This window comes from Zingiber officinale, chromosome 8B, assembly GCF_018446385.1.
Source record: "Zingiber officinale cultivar Zhangliang chromosome 8B, Zo_v1.1, whole genome shotgun sequence".
NCBI classification, from domain to species: domain Eukaryota; kingdom Viridiplantae; phylum Streptophyta; class Magnoliopsida; order Zingiberales; family Zingiberaceae; genus Zingiber; species Zingiber officinale.
In genome coordinates, this window is record NC_056001.1 from 89338846 (window position 1) to 89354898 (window position 16053).

Sequence of the window (16053 nt, forward strand, 5' to 3'; positions counted from 1 at the left end):
TGAAAATTCATGATGATAACTATTTTCTAGACAAAAGTTTGTAAAATTATGATTTTTAAACTCACCGCCATTATCACTTCTAATTTTCTTAATTTTGATTTCTTTTTCATTTTCTATTTGGTTGCAGAAGTTACTAAAGGCTTCAAAAGTTTCATATTTATGAGTTAAGAATTTAACCCAGGTATATTTGGAATAATCATCTATTATAACTAAGCAGTAAAGACTTCCATTTAGTGACTTAACTCCATGAGAGTCGAATAGATCTAAGTGTAACAATTCAAGTATTTTATTAGTTATGTTTTGATTAGTTAGTTTATGAGTTGATTTAATTTATTTTCCTTGTTGACAAGGATTACAGATTTTATTTTCAGGCATTCATAAATTAGGTAGACCTCTAACTAAACTAGTTTTGTTTAATTTTAGTAAATTTCTAACATGGGTATGAGCTAATCTCCTATGCCACACTCATATTTCTTTATGTATGTCAAGAGATACTTGGGTGAGGTATTGGGTAGATTTATTGAATAAATATTTTTATTTCTAAATCCTTTCAATAATGTAGTGGTTGAGTTTGTATAACTTATTTGACATTTAGAAGATAAAAATTTTACTTTAAATCTAGAGTCGTATAATTAACTTGTGCTAAGCAAATTATAATAAAATGTTCAACAAGTAATACTTTCTTAATTGATATATTTGATTACAACTGAATTTCTCATATACCAATTACCTTTAGTTTGCTATTATTTTCAAAGGCAACTGATCCCAATTTTTTAAACTTGATACTAGTGAATCTGTGCTGGTCCCCAATCATATACCTGGAGCAGCCGCTATCCAAAATCTATTTATCCAAATCTTTGGATTCCTACACAAAATATAGCAGTTAAACCAAAGTTTGGTTAATGGAAATTTTAAGTTTTAATTAATTTTTAAATATTTTAGTTAAATTCAAAATTAATTTTTAAGTAATCTTTAATTAATATTTTTTTTAAAAAAATTAAGTTTTAAATAATTATTAAGTTTTTTAAATTACATCTTTAATTAAGTTTTAAATAATTATTAAAAATTTTAAAATTATTATGTTTTAAATAATTTTGAGTTAAAAATAATTTAGTTAAGTTAAAAATAATTTTTAAATAATTTTTAATTAAGTTTTAAAATAATTTTAATTATGTTTTAAATAATTTTGAGTTAAAAATAATTTAGTTAAGTTAAAAATAATTTTTAAATAATTTTTAATTAAGTTTTAAAATAATTTTAATTATGTTTTAAATAATTTTGAGTTAAAAATAATTTAGTTAAGTTTAAAATAATTTTTAAATTAGTTTGGAAATAATTTTAATGATGTTTTAAATAATTTTGAGTTAAAAATAATTTAATTAAGTTTAAAATAATTTTTAAATAAGTTTTAAATAATTTTTAATTTAGTTTTGAAATAATTTTAAGTATGTTTTAAATAATTTTGAGTTGAAAATAATTTAGTTAAGTTTAAAATAATTTTTAAATAATTTTTAATTTAGTTTTGAAATAATTTTAATTTTTTGGTTAAGTTTCTATCTTAGATTAAATTGTAGATTAAGTTTTAATTTTAAGTTAAGTTTAAACTAATTTGATTTTGGATTAAGTTTTAAGTTATTTTTTTAATTAGGTTTTAAAGTAAGTTTTAAATTATATGGAATGAGACCCACGATCCTTGATCACACGGTTGGACAATTCACTAAAATTTTTCTTTTTCAAAAATTTCGGAAAGAAGTAGTGCGTATAATAAAATGAGTAAGATAGTAACAACCTATTGTGTTACTAGTAAATAAGTACACTATAAGCTAAATAAATATACCTATTACTTAGATAGAAGATGCAGCTCTATCGGTACTTCTTGGATAGTACAACAACTTGCTTGATGGGTGCGTAGAAGAGTAGTAGTATGAACAATAGCTTGCATAGAGATGAACTTCGAACAGATTAGATTGACTTGATCAGTTTTCAGCCTCGGACCTCAAGCTCTTTTTATAAGAGTGGTCAACGTTCGGTCGACCGATCCTTGAGTTCGGTTGACTGAATCCACTCCCTTCCTTCTTCACTTAGATCTGATGCTGATTTAATTTCGGGCATTAATGGTTCGGTCGATTGATCCCATGTTCGATCAACTGAACGGTAAGCTTTCGCTGTTCGTCGAGATTCTTCATTAATGCACCATTAATGTCTTCATTGTTCGGTCGACCAATCCCCTAGTTTAGTCGACCGATCAGGCAATCTTCCTTCTTTACTTCGGCTCGAACTGAACTGTGCCATATCATCAATGTTCGATAGATCGATTCTTTTGGTCGGTCGACCGATCATGCCTTAATTGAACTTTTGCTCTGCTTTGGTCTGAACTTGTATCTACTCTGAGTTAGCTTTGTTTAATCGATCGATCCCCTTGTTCGGTCGATCGATCAGGCCAAACCTACAAAACAATGTTAAACAATATGCTCCTACAAAACAGAGATTAGCACAACAATAATATATGATGCATGAGTAGTATTTAGACAGTAGAATTGTCTTGATCTCAACTTGGAAACCTTCTCGGTTTCTTCAGTTGGATCAACGACCTTAGGTTGTTCTTTTCAATAACACGACCTCACTATCACTCCTCTAGTTGCTTACCTCAACCTACCTGCCAAACATGGTCCTCTAGACATGTTTGGACTTTATCGTTTAGCCTTGGATCAACCACCCAGGACTTTCCCTCGATCTACAGTCCTCTAAATCTATCGAGCTCCTCCACTAAGTGTCGAATCCTCTTAACCCACTTGGTCTTTCTACCTAGCTTCCATGATCTGCTAAGTCTTTCCTGCCTAGCCTCCAACTAGGACTTTCCTGGTTGAGTAAACAGCCTGCACACTTGGTCAACTTGTTAGATCATAACAGGACTTAACTTGAACCTTTGACAACATTAAAACTTAGATTTGATTCTAATGCAATCTGCACCAACACTTTTGATTTTACTAGAGCATTAGTTAAACATGCAATAGTAGAATAAATCTTATCAAGCTTGGGAGAAATTACCTCGTCATCACTAGATGATGGCTCACTTGAAGATTCCTCATTCTCCCCATGATTGTCTTCACCTTCGTTATCTTCCACATGGCTTAAGGCTATGATTGTCACGTGCCTTGAGCTCTTTCTTTCATCTTCTTCCGATGAGATTGAAGATGATTCATCCCATGTGGCTTTCAAGACTCTCTTCTTATTCTTGCTTCTTCAATTTTAGACACTCCATTTTATAGTGCCCCTTCTTCTTGCATTCATAACAAATTATATCAGTTTTAGACTTTGAATCCACAAGAGATTTAACTTTTCTTTTGTCATCATTGAAGATCTTTTTGACTTCCTTCTTATTAAACTTCCTTGAGCGTCTCACCATTCTTCAAATAAAATTTACCATTTCACTTGAAGATAACTCTTCATCACTATCACTATTACTATCTTGCTCAGACTATGAAGATGACTCCTCCTTCTTCTCCTTCTCCTTTTCTTTGTACTTCTTGTTACTCTTTTCACCTGCAACCAATACTATACCTTTCTCTTTATGGCTTGTGTTAGCTTATTCATGGAATTTCAGTTCACAAAATAATTTATCTAACTTTAGTATTGACAAATCCCTTAAAACCTTATAGGCATCTACCATGGATGACCATAATGAGTTTCTTGAGAAAGATTTTAGTACATAACTTATTAGATCTCGATTCTCCACACTTTTACCAACTGAATGAAGATCGTTTAGGAGTTCCTTGAATCTCCCATAGAGTGAGCTTATCGTTTCTCCATTCTTCATTGTGAAATTCTAAAGTTGATTTATTAGGAGATCTCTCTTTGCAATCCTTGAATCCTTGGTGCCTTCATTTAGCTCAATGGGCTTATCCCACAAATCCTTAGCACTCTTGAAGGGTTCAACCTTGTTGAGTTGCTCTGAGCTCAACCTACATTAAAGAGTCACGATCACCTTGGCATTTTCTTGAGTCTTCATCTTTTGTTCAACGGTCCATTTTGATGATTCAAGCACTTTTTCATCCTCGATTGGTGTAGTGAATCCCTCCGTGATTGAGAACCACATGCCAATTTTGGTCATAAGATAGTGCTCAATGTGGCTCTTCCAGTAAGCAAAGTTGTTGCCTTCATAGAATGGTGGTCGTGAAGTGTTGTGCCCCTCTTTCAATGACATATTGTAGCTCTAAACTTGTGCCTCTTGGAGGTGAATCCTCAAAAGCCATCAAACTCCGATACCACTTGTTAGGACCGATTGAACTAGGGGAGGGGGGGGGGTGGTGAATGGCTCACTTTGATTTCTTGGTTAACTTGATTTTGCACAGTGGAGACTTGAGATCAATGTTAACTCCTTGTATTTACTTGGTGTCCAACTCCTTCTCAAGGAAGCACTACAACAAAAACTGCAAACAACAACGGATATTATCCGTTGTCGTAGGGTAAAAAAATCGTTGTAACTGAGGGCGTTGTAGAATGTATTGCCCTACGACAACGGTTTTGAATCCGTTGTCTTTGTAGACATTCGACAACGGTTTTTATCCGTTGTTATTTATATGCTCAAAAATTTTTTACCTGATATGACAACGCTTTAAAACCGTTGTAGTAGATAATTTTGATAATAGATATAACCATTGTGGTAGACTCTTTTTACAACAGATATAAACCGTTGTGGTAGATAATTTAAAATGTTATAGTTTTAAATTTTACAATAGTTATAAACCGTTGTAGTATATAATTTTAATATGTTTTATAATGGATAAAAATGTTATCTTTTATCACTTTTCACAAAAAAAAAATCCGTTGATAATAACAAATAACCAATCTTTTTTTAATATAAGTAAACCATCAATACAAAACTAAATATCTACTACATTCAATCCAAAATATGTCAGCTAAAATATACAAAATGAGTTGCACTCATCAAACTTAGTAGTATCAAACCATAAATCACATGTTTTCCATTACTGTTCTCCATATGACTTTTACACATTAGCAAGGCAAGGTAGAACCTAACAAAGCTCACTCCTTGCATCAAAAATCTCAAGCCTCACGAATTGCCTGAGTTACGTACCTGCAAGAGAAAAATTAAACAAAACTTATCAAAGAAAAATATAAAATATAAAAAAAAAGAGAATTGTAATAAGTACTGCATGAACTGTAACTAGAGAATAAGTATTTCGCATAGCTCTAATATCTGGACATGAGAGAAGGATTTCCATAATTTTAGGACAACACTCAATGTCTGCAAAATATAAGAGAAAAAACTTATTCGGTATAAACTTATGCAATACAAACTTATAGTCTCTAAGAAATAAAACTTATGCAATACAAGCAATTTAACCAACTTAGAGTTGTCTTGGTAACTTCCATTGGAAAACTTATGCACGTAGCTTTAAATTCGCAGAATAATTTTATATTCGATCAATGAATTTCATTGACCTTGCCATTGAGTTTATAAATAATCAGTCAAGAACATTCTTAAAAGATACTGGTGTCGGCAATAAGAAATCATCGAAACCTGCGAAAAGTGCATCTAAACCTGGAACCTGCAGGAGGTCATAACAAATCAGCTATTCAAATATTGATTTAGGATGCAGACTTGCTGAGTTATAGGCAGGATTGACAAAATGACAAGAACTTGTCTAGACAAATGTTGAAAACATACAAGAAATTTGATATATGCTTTGTTCCTGGAAAAATATCTTTATATACAAAACATGCTTATAATTCCAGTCAACATGCTACAGACTTCATCTACTAACTCAACTGAATCACTATACGATGAGCTTATTTTCCGGAGGCAAAGTTTAATAGACAAAACAAAAACAAAATTATAAGGACACCACAACTTTACCTATAACTAAATTTATAAAATGTTCAATCAGCAATATAACACATGGATGTATAAACAAAGTGAGGTATTGGGCAAAGGTATGTATATAATTTCTTTCATGGAACATCAAATGCAGAAACATAGTTTTTTTCCTTCAACCAAACATTTAAAAAAAATAGAAATTTCCAAAGCATGAAATAACTACCCAAATCTATGTTGGATATAGATACTTGGATAATGCCACTCAAATAGTGACACTAAGAGTGAACAATCACTAATCCTATTGAACACATGTACAATTTGTAAAAATAGTCATGTCAGAGATTGCGATCATACTCATGTTGAACACTATATCAAGTCCAAGTAACATAGACATGGAATAGTTGAGCATTGACACCATATTCAACTACACAAGCATTATCATGCTAGAGATTTGAATGAACATTAGTTATCAAATTTCGTAAACAGTAAGCAGTAGAGTACTAGCCTTGTATGTTAAACTTGTTAAATGTACAATATCTCATAAGAAAGTTTACCTTTAATGCTATCACAATATCACATCAAGAGAGAATACACAAATCAATAAACTGATCCATAGTGAGTCTTAGCTCTTCAAGAACCTGAAAAATAAGGATGTGAATAAATACAATAATTCAATTAGCAATAAGCAGAATAAATATACCTTTGAAACTTCAAATTCCATCACAGAGATTTTTTTGGAACTAGAATCCATTAAATGACGGAGAAACCTTGGTGCCCAAAAAGTTAAAGTATCCATGTCTTTTGAGGCAACTGCAAATACCTAGAGATTGATAACAAAGAAATACATTTAAGATATTAAAGTTAAAAAAACAAAACAAAATGTGTTACATTGCATCATTTTTCCTTGTCACTTTTGCAAAGAGCTACGCATTGAGCTTCTGCTTCACAGGGTGCCTTTAGATCAAAAAGATGAGTTTAGCTTCTAAAACAAGAGATACAATACTTGTATATTAAGCAATTGCATGTAGCTTTAGGAAATGTTTGTAAGAGAAAGCAAAACTGTGTCATTGTTAGTTCAAATTCTTGTAGCAAGGATAAAGAATTCAATAAGTGAAAGTGGACTAGTTTACCTCAATAGTAGGCACACCCATTAATCTTAAGAGACTTTTACAATCTTCATTGTGTTGCTTGGTTACCTGTGAAAAAACTCTATAGTTAGGAATATGTCATTTTCGCTAAATATGATTACTCTTAATTATCAATTCGCACTGATAAAATTTGTTTTAGCTTGCTACAAATTATTAATAATTATCCAACGAGTCTAAATCCTTCATGGCTACTTGGCATCAATAGGGGAACAAGAAAAACAAAAAAACTAGTTCTTTTGCTCCATTAGTTAAGGAATACCCTTGATTTCTTATGCTCTGGATGTTGATACAACAACCTACAAAGAAAGAAAAACAAGCATCATCAAGAACAATATATAAAAAAAAACCCTTAAAATATTCTATGAGAACAGTTTCTATGTATCTTTATGAAGGTCTTAACCAAAAGACAGTTTGATCAGATCAGTATCACTCAGCATTAATGACAGAATTTATGGACGTTGAAGTGAAGGACAAGTTGCCAAATAGATATTGATGAATTTTTTCCACATTCAACTGTTTCATTGAAGAAATCAAATAAAAAAGAATAAAAAGCAAAGATTAGGATCCAAGAAAGATATAAACAAGATAATTTAGAAGCTCTTCCAATATAAATTATATATGCATGTTGATCGTATGTATGTATGAACTAGCAATATCAACTACAAATTTTTTTTTCATTTTCAACAAACAATTCTGTTTAAACAATTTAAGCACATAAAGTGAAAAGAATAGTATGAAATGTTTGAGACAATATCTCTCGTAGTTCACAGTATTTTTCTAAGCCTGAACAAAGGTTTACAGCTTGCCAATTACTGATTTGTGACATGATCTGGTTGCTATAAATTGAAAAAGATAGCTGAACAATAATGCAAAATGACAAGCATTTGCAACAGCTTGAATATTTCCAATGGGGTAAGCATGAACTTAAATATCTACATGCTTTCATTCATCAGAAAAAGGAGAAGAAGATACACACAGGTTTGCGTATGATCAGTAAGTAAATATGTGCACAAAATCATCTTCATGATTTCCTATGGAGCAGAATCGAACAATGGCAAGGAGGGAATCAAATCAGAAATTTCTTTTTAAAGTAAATGTTAGACAAAACCAAAAATAGCAGAAAAATAAGAACAAGAGATGATGAGACATCCAAATAATAAAAAAAAAAGTGAACCCTAAAAAATCATTTCCCCCCTTTGTTGACGTTGAGAAATACCTATACATGAAGGTGTCGCGTCCGGGGCCGAGGCGGCGCTTGCAGAGGCCGCAAGCCATCAAAAAGGGCGCGGTCTCCGTTACCGCGAAGTTGCTGGAGATCCTCCGCCGCCCTCATCCTCCGACGCCACTGCCCGGTGGAGCCACTCCGCCAGAGTGGTATCCGGCCTCGATCCAGTTGGCACTCACAAGCTCTCCTCCGACTAGGACCTTCCGCGGAGCTCCCTCCGCAGGATCCACGTCCGCAGCTTGGTGCTGGGTGCGGTGCTCCTGGAGGAGGCGGCTGCTGCTCTGGCTGTCACCAAATGTCTTAGGTTTTGCGGGGGAGTTTGCGATAGGGTTTTGCATTAGGGGAGGGGGATTCTTGTTGACACCGTTGTGGAGGAAGATCCAGTAGAGGCGGACGGTCGGTCGACAGGATGGCGTGAAGAGATTGTATGAGGAGAGGGAAATAAAAATGGCTAGGTTTGAACGTGACGGGGAAGACACGGCGCCAAAAAGATATTCAGAGAGAGGGAAAGCAAAAACTGCACGCGAGGGGAAAAAAACCAAAGTCAAATACAACGGTTTTATCAAAACTGTTGTTGTAACCCCTAAAAACGCGGATAAAGACAACGGTTTATAAAACCGTTGTCGTTTTAAAAAGAAGTCTCTCAATGACAACAATTTTCACAAAACCATTGTCTTTTATATTTAATGGGAAGTTCAAAGACAACGATTTTGGCAAAAACCGTTGTCTCTGAGCAAATACGCAACACTTTCTTTTAAAATCGTTGTCGTAGAGGTGTTGTCTTTTAACATTTTTGTTGTAGTGAAGTGACTAGTCCAAGGATACACACCACAGTCACCCTTCCACTATAGAAACTCTCCTTCTCGGAGCTACGCCGAAGGTGGAGAAACCTTATACAATGATCTGCAACTCTCCCTCTCAACAGAATACCTCACAAGGAAGAAGTTAAAAGATTAGCGTTTTGAGTACACCTACTTCTTCTTTGAGTGGCTTAAGATTGTAGCATTAGTGAGAGCTTGAGCACTTGAGATTGAACTTGAGCTTAAGCTTGAGCACTAGAGAGTAATGAAGAACACTTGATCGCAATGGAACAATTGTATTCAAATAGGCGACTTCAGATCTTCTTAAACCGTAGAGAAGGATCCATTTTTCTTGTCATTTTGTGAGTCTTAATCAATTAAGAAGTGATCTTAGTTGATTACCAGGCATTAATTGATTAAAGTAGTATAATTGGTGCGTGTTTCATTTACGCTACTCCACCAAATCATCTACCCTAATCGATTAAGTTTAAGGTAATCGACTAGCTTAGGAACTATTCTGTTTTTGAACAGAGTGCCTCTTAATTGACTGAGCCAATCACTTAAGTTTCAAATAGAAGCATTCTGTTCGAAGTAAAACAACACCGTAAGCAATTGAGTCAATCGCTTACGATTTCCTAATCGATTATTGTAATTGATAAGGAAACCTTTTATTTCAAACAGAAGGTCTGTTAAGCGATTGACTCAATCACTTAACATCCTCTTAATCGATTAAGCATTTCTATTAATCGATTAACACACTTTGCTTCAGTTGATTATCAATTACCTTACCAAGAATCTTGTTCTCGACCTCCCTGGACTTCTTTTTCCTTAACATCGATCTTCTAACTAGCAAGGACTTTTCTTGTACCAAAGATCTGGTCCCTTGACCTCCTTGGATGTCTCTTGCTTTGCATCTGGTCTTCCGACCTACAACGACTTCTCTTGCCAGGAATCCGGTCCTCAACCTTCTTGGTGTTGCAAACCTAAACTCATATTAGATCCAATGTATTAGTCTAAACTTAAATAATTGTCAATCATCGAAATTTCTTTCGTAGGTTATGATTGCACCAACACTTCTTTCTTCCTCCAGTTGGACATAATCTCTCTAAAAGATTTGGCAAATTTTGGCTTTTGGTGTAATGCATCAATCAGTGGGACTTCAATGTAAAGTTCTTTGACATTCTCTAAAAATCTGTCAAATTCTTCGTCCTTTTTAGTGATGGTTAGTTTTTGGGGGAAAGGAATTGTTCGACTTTGAATTTCTAGTGGAGGAAGCTTTTCAACCTTCTTGGTACTCTCCTCCTCATCTTATGTGCCACTCAATTATGATGAAGAAGGAGAGGACTCTCCAAGAACATCAATTCCCTCATTAGGAGGGGTCAATAGGGTTTACATTGGACTTGTCTAGAAAAACTCCTAGTGCTCTTGAGGAAGATGAGGCTATCTGTGCTATTTAGCTATCTTGAATCTTTTAATTTTTTCATAGTTATCCATGCTTTGAGTGAGCTATTTGATATCAGTTTTCATCTTCATTTGTGTTCCATAGACTTTTTCAAATAATTTTTCTAATTGGAATTGATGATAGCCTTGTTGTTACTGCTGATAGCTCTGTTGCTTCCTCGGTTGGTAGCTCTGCTTTTGTCCCATAGGTTGCCCTTGGTTGATTATTTCTTTAGAAAAAATTTGGATGATTTCTTGAACCTGTATTGTATGTGTTAGAGTATGGATTATTTTACTTTTAAAATTTATTATAGCGTCACATTGCTCAAATTGTTCAAGTCGAGAAGAAATGACTCTAAGTAGATAAACTTCTTGTACCTGCTCTGTACTTCTATCAGAATCATAATTTTTTACTATTACCGATCTTCATTAATTTAAATTTTTAGTTAAGACACTTATTTTTACTGATATTAATGTAAATATATCAACATCAATTAATGTGGAGATATGAGAGAGAGAGAAAAAGTAGCAGCAGTCGGTAACAATGGTAAGAGAAAAGGATAGAGATTTGATTTATAGAGTGGGAGACGATGATGATACATAGCAGTCGGTATAACGACGACGATGAAAGAGAAGAATTTAAATTTAGGATTTAACATAAACATAAAACATAAAAAGGGTGAAATCAATTAATTAGAAAAGAAGAATATTTAATAAAAAAAAAGGGTTTTAGAGAGAAACTTGGAGCATAGGAAAAGAAAGGAAAACAATTAAAAGTAAGTTAAAAGAAAAATTATTAACAAGAAAATTAAAAGAAAGAAAAATGATTAGCTATGGTATATATGAAGAGTATAAAAATAATTAAAGATTATAAAAAAAAAGAGAAATGAATTAAAATCTGATCGATAATAATAATTTTAAAATAATAAAATTCTAATTATTAAAATTTTATTTATTGTAATAATTTATTCGAAAACGGAGTGATATTGGATATCAATCTTTTAACGAGAATCTCTTCATTTGCATGCGGTCCTGCTGCCCCAGCCCCTCTGTGGAGTTGGATTCGGTGAGGAGAACGGTGGTGAACACTCGTCAAGTTGCATGACTGCCATGGACGACCGCGTGGCCGCAATCGTCCAGAATTTTCACCTTTTCCTCTCGCTATAAGAAGCATCGTAATCCTTCCGTCCATCATCACTTCCATCGCTTTGATCTATCTAATAGTTATGGCGATCACCAAAGAAAAAGCACTCCTAGCAGTGCTCCTCTTCCTCTCCCTTTACCTCCTATCGGCTGCTTCCGTGCTCTCGCACAACAGCGTCGATCCCCAGCGCCGGCTCGAGCAGTGCCAGCAAGAGTGCCGCCAGAGTCGGCAGGGCGAAGCTCAGCGGCGCCAGTGCGAGCAAAGGTGCGAGGAGGAATACCGCAGCGAACAGAGAAGGAGCAGGGGAGACGATCTGGTGGAGATGCGTCGAGATCCTCAAGAGAGGCTTCGCCAATGCAAGCAGAAGTGCTGGCAGCAGCAGCATGACCCGCGCCAGGTGCAGCAATGCGAGATGCAGTGCGAGCAGCGGTATGAGGAGGAGCGAGGACGAGACGAGACGAACAGAGACCCCGAGGAAGAACTCCACCGGTGCGATCGGCGTTGTGATCAGCAGCGCGGCGACGCCCGGCAGCAAGAGCAGTGCCAAAGGAGATGCGAGGAGCGTTACCAAGAGGAGCGCGAGCGCAGAGAGCGTGGCCGCGATGCCGTAGGGAACCGCGACCCTCGGGAGGAATACCGGCGATGCCAACAACGGTGTGAAGAGGAGCGTCGCGACCCGCGGCGACAACAGCAATGCCAATGGAAGTGCGAGGAGCAGTACCGGGAACAGCAGGAACGGGAAGAGCTCGGCCGTGGCGGGTCCGGCGGCAACAGGGATCTTCGGGAGGAATACCGCCGGTGCGAGGATGACTGCGAACAGCAATATCGCGACCCTCGCAAAATGAGGCAGTGCCGCAGCCGATGCGAGGAGGAGTGCAGAGAGCACGAACGAAGGGGCCGTGGGGAGCGTGAAGATCCAGCGATAGAGATGGTGTAAGTCGTGGAAGTCGAAGCAGGAGTGAGGTGGCTCCGAGTCTACATGTTGGAGTCAATCTCTCTGACTCTTTCCCTTGAGTAGTGTAAGAATCTGGTCTAATGTCGACTTAGTGACAACTAAATAAAAGAGCCGCCTTTGTCAAAAAAAAAAAAAAAAGTGATGCAAAGTTACTGGTTAATGCCACGCGCGACTCTGCTCAACGGGGCCTTCCCAATAATCTACGCAATACAATAAATATTACACAAATCAAAACTCAAAACTCCGAATAATAACTTATTGATAACAATTTTGTATAGATGTTGTTAAACTATTATACATCCTTGTTGCCTAACTTAATTGTTGAACTTGAGTTCCTACAGTTTGCTTCTACAAGACGCAGAGCCGCAGGAAGACCGGCAGAGGGTTGGAAGCTGACTAATGGAGGGAAGATGTGAAAAATGAGCACCATCGATTGGGTTGGCTTACGTTATGTTATCCATCTCCGGTACAGAGGATCATCTAACAATTATTCCCATGAAAGTTCAAGTATCATGATAAGGCTCCGCAGGGAGGAGATGCTAGCTATTCACATGTTTGTTTGCCTGGAGCTGTGTTGCTGAATTTGGAAACATAATAGGGAATTCATATTCATTTTTATCATAGACAAGTGATCTTAAGAAGTGATAATAGAGATGGTTGTCTGCAACAAGGCCACTACACTTGTTCCTACAGAATTAATACGAAGTCAATTGTTTTATCATACTTATCCATCAACAACTATTCTACGTGATATTAGAATTACTACTACAATTTTAACCCCAAAACAAAAGACGTAATGTTACTACAGTACTTTTTATTGATCACACTTAGCATCCTGCTACTACAATCCCAAGCACGGTGAACTCATACAACAGATTCAGTTATGCACAGTACAGTTTGATCAGGATCTCGTGCATCATTTTACTTTCTCATTTACTAGACAACTACACGAGAAGTGGACGGGAGCAAGCACTTGTGTTGCTGGAAGAGTTATGAAATGATGTCGAGTTAAGTGTCAGTGTGTCCTCAACTGAATTTTTCTCAACCTCAATCGGTTGCTCTGCTTCTCCTTTGCCAGCATCAAAGCCCTTGCACAAAGCCTTTGCTATAGCCCTGATGGTGTTCGGGGTTGTCCTACAGCATCCTCCTATAAGAGAAGCTCCAGCCTCATGCCACTTGCTCACGTATGAAACAAAATCATCGTCAGAAGCACCACTTAACTGCAAGCAGAAACACAGAGGTGGTTAGACATTTTATTAAAAAAAATTTGTAAAACCAGGTATTGGTACAAATTGCATCACGAACTTCACATGGAAAATGCATTGATATTTGTCCGTCATCAGATTTCAGAATTGCTTAGGTTTAGAACTCAATAATATCGAAGCAACAGGAAGACATGTTCAAGTATCAACGAGGTTGTAAAAACTCACCACCCAATCCTTTCTAACAGGATCATACCCTTCGCCGCCACTATTTGGATAAACTAAGATGGGTTTTAGTGTTTCCTGACAAGGAATAAAGAATATGAAGTCACAAGACTGAAATACTAACTAAGATCAATAAGTTGTCAAATTTTGTATCAATGATGGATTCCTTCTGAATTGAGCATCAAGCTTCATTCCAAACAAAAAGAGAAAAAGAATGACTGTACAATAGGTATTACCTTCTTAATAGAGAGAATTAAACTGTGGATGAATCTAGGTGCAGTGCAGTTGATTCCAATAGCAACGACTTTGTTGCATGAATCAGCCAGAGAAACACATTCAGCCATAGAATCTCCACTAACAACATTGATCCCATCCTTCGAAGTGAAAGAAAACCAAGCTGGAATTTTTGTGTCACACTCCAGAAGAAGTTCAACATATGTCTGTAAAAGAAGTCAGAATTAGGATCAACTAAAAGGAACATCTTGAGCAAAATAAGAATCTCAAGTCTAGGGTTCCACTAAAATCAAGCTTCTTAATATTTGCAGTCGATTCTTGTAACAAACTCTGTTCTGAATTTCTGTTTTAGCTAAATCTTATCGAAAGCCTCAACTATTTGTGCCCTTTTACTCTTTGGTATTGAGTACCCCAAGTACCTAAATGTGCAACGAAGGAAGAGCAGGAAACATTGCTTAGCTCTACAAATACATCAAAAGATACCTGAGCTTCAAGTTTATTTGGAATTGTTTCAAAAGCAATTATATCAGCTCCAGCTTCAGAAAGAACCTGAAGCCTTCTCCTATGAAAATCTTTGAGGGTTTCCACTGTAATTTCTTGGCCATAGTTTCCACTACAAACAGAACAATCACATGATCATCTAATGAAGACCTCCATATAATACTGTAGTCCCGAGCAGCATTAACAAGATGCACCTGTACTCAGAACCATCTGCTAGATATGCTCCATAACTTCCTATTGATGCAGCAACCAACACAGGACGCTGCTTCAGGTTGATTGCGCCCTCACTGAATCCAGAACCGGATTTAAGATATTGGCCTTGAAATATGTCTCGCGCTTCGCATGCAATTTCAACACTTCTCCTCAACAAAGCTTCACTTTCCGCCGGGGAAAAACCTCTAGATTGAAAACCCTGTATGGTTCCCTGTTGCGGCACCAAATAATCCCGATTATACCGCAACTTTTCCAATTTAATCATAATTCAAATCGCAGAATAACGATAAGAACCTGATAGGAGGCAGTGATCAAGATGCTTGCACCAGCTTCAAGATAGTCTAAATGAACCTGTCACGAAATGAGACAACATACAGAACAAGTGCTCAAAACAAGTGCCGTAAAAGTTTTCATTTTTATTTTTGATGAGTTCTTTTGAATCGCAAGCAGCAAACTTCACAAAAAGAATGAAAGATTGCAACTTCTATAGGGGGATTTACCTTCTTGATCAGGTCGGGGGAGGTGAAGAGGTACTTGGCGCTCCACAACTGGTCCTTCAGGTCTGCTCCATGGGCTTCGAGCTCCGTTGCAAGCCCGCCGTCGATGACGGCGAAACCGCCAGCCTCGTCGAGGAACTTTCGCATTAGATCCGCCCCACCGCCGCTCCCAAATCCCATCGTTTCCTACTTGTTCTTCCTTCCTGCTTCCGCCCTCTTTTATAGCAGCGGAATGGGAATCTACGGATGTACATAGGTTCCCCAAACACGGCTTACAAGATTATACTGATCTGACTAATTTAAATTAAGATTATTAACATAATGAAATACGAATCTCTCAGTCATTTAATCATACTTAGGCTATTGCTCAGGCCAAAGATCGTGACTGATAAAACAACTGAGGATGTGCCAAGACCGAATTTGCAACTCCGAACGAACCTAGGAGAAGCAATCATGTGACATGAAAAACTTAATTGGAGAGGTTAGAATGAGTTAAGATAGATTTTGACGTGATCATTCCGATGTTCAAGTTATAAAAATTACTAGTTCATGAAAAATCATATAAAGTAGTACGGAATGTGTATGTACTTGCGCCCGTGGGAACTGGCTCCCTTTTATACTTTCGCA

At 36.4% G+C, this 16053-nt stretch overlaps 1 protein-coding gene across 1 annotated transcript; it reads right to left on the minus strand.

The window, feature by feature from the left end:
* Positions 1–13341: 13341 nt before the first annotated feature.
* Positions 13342–15651, minus strand: LOC122016751 (homocysteine S-methyltransferase 2-like). The gene is made up of 7 exons (XM_042574143.1): positions 15430–15651; positions 15224–15280; positions 14911–15140; positions 14699–14828; positions 14218–14421; positions 13985–14059; positions 13342–13774 (listed from the first exon to the last, which is right to left on the minus strand). The coding sequence occupies exons 1-7, from the start codon at positions 15604–15606 to the stop codon at positions 13499–13501; spliced, it is 1149 nt and encodes a 382-aa protein (XP_042430077.1). The 5' UTR covers positions 15607–15651; the 3' UTR covers positions 13342–13498.
* Between the last annotated feature and the right edge of the window lie 402 nt (positions 15652–16053).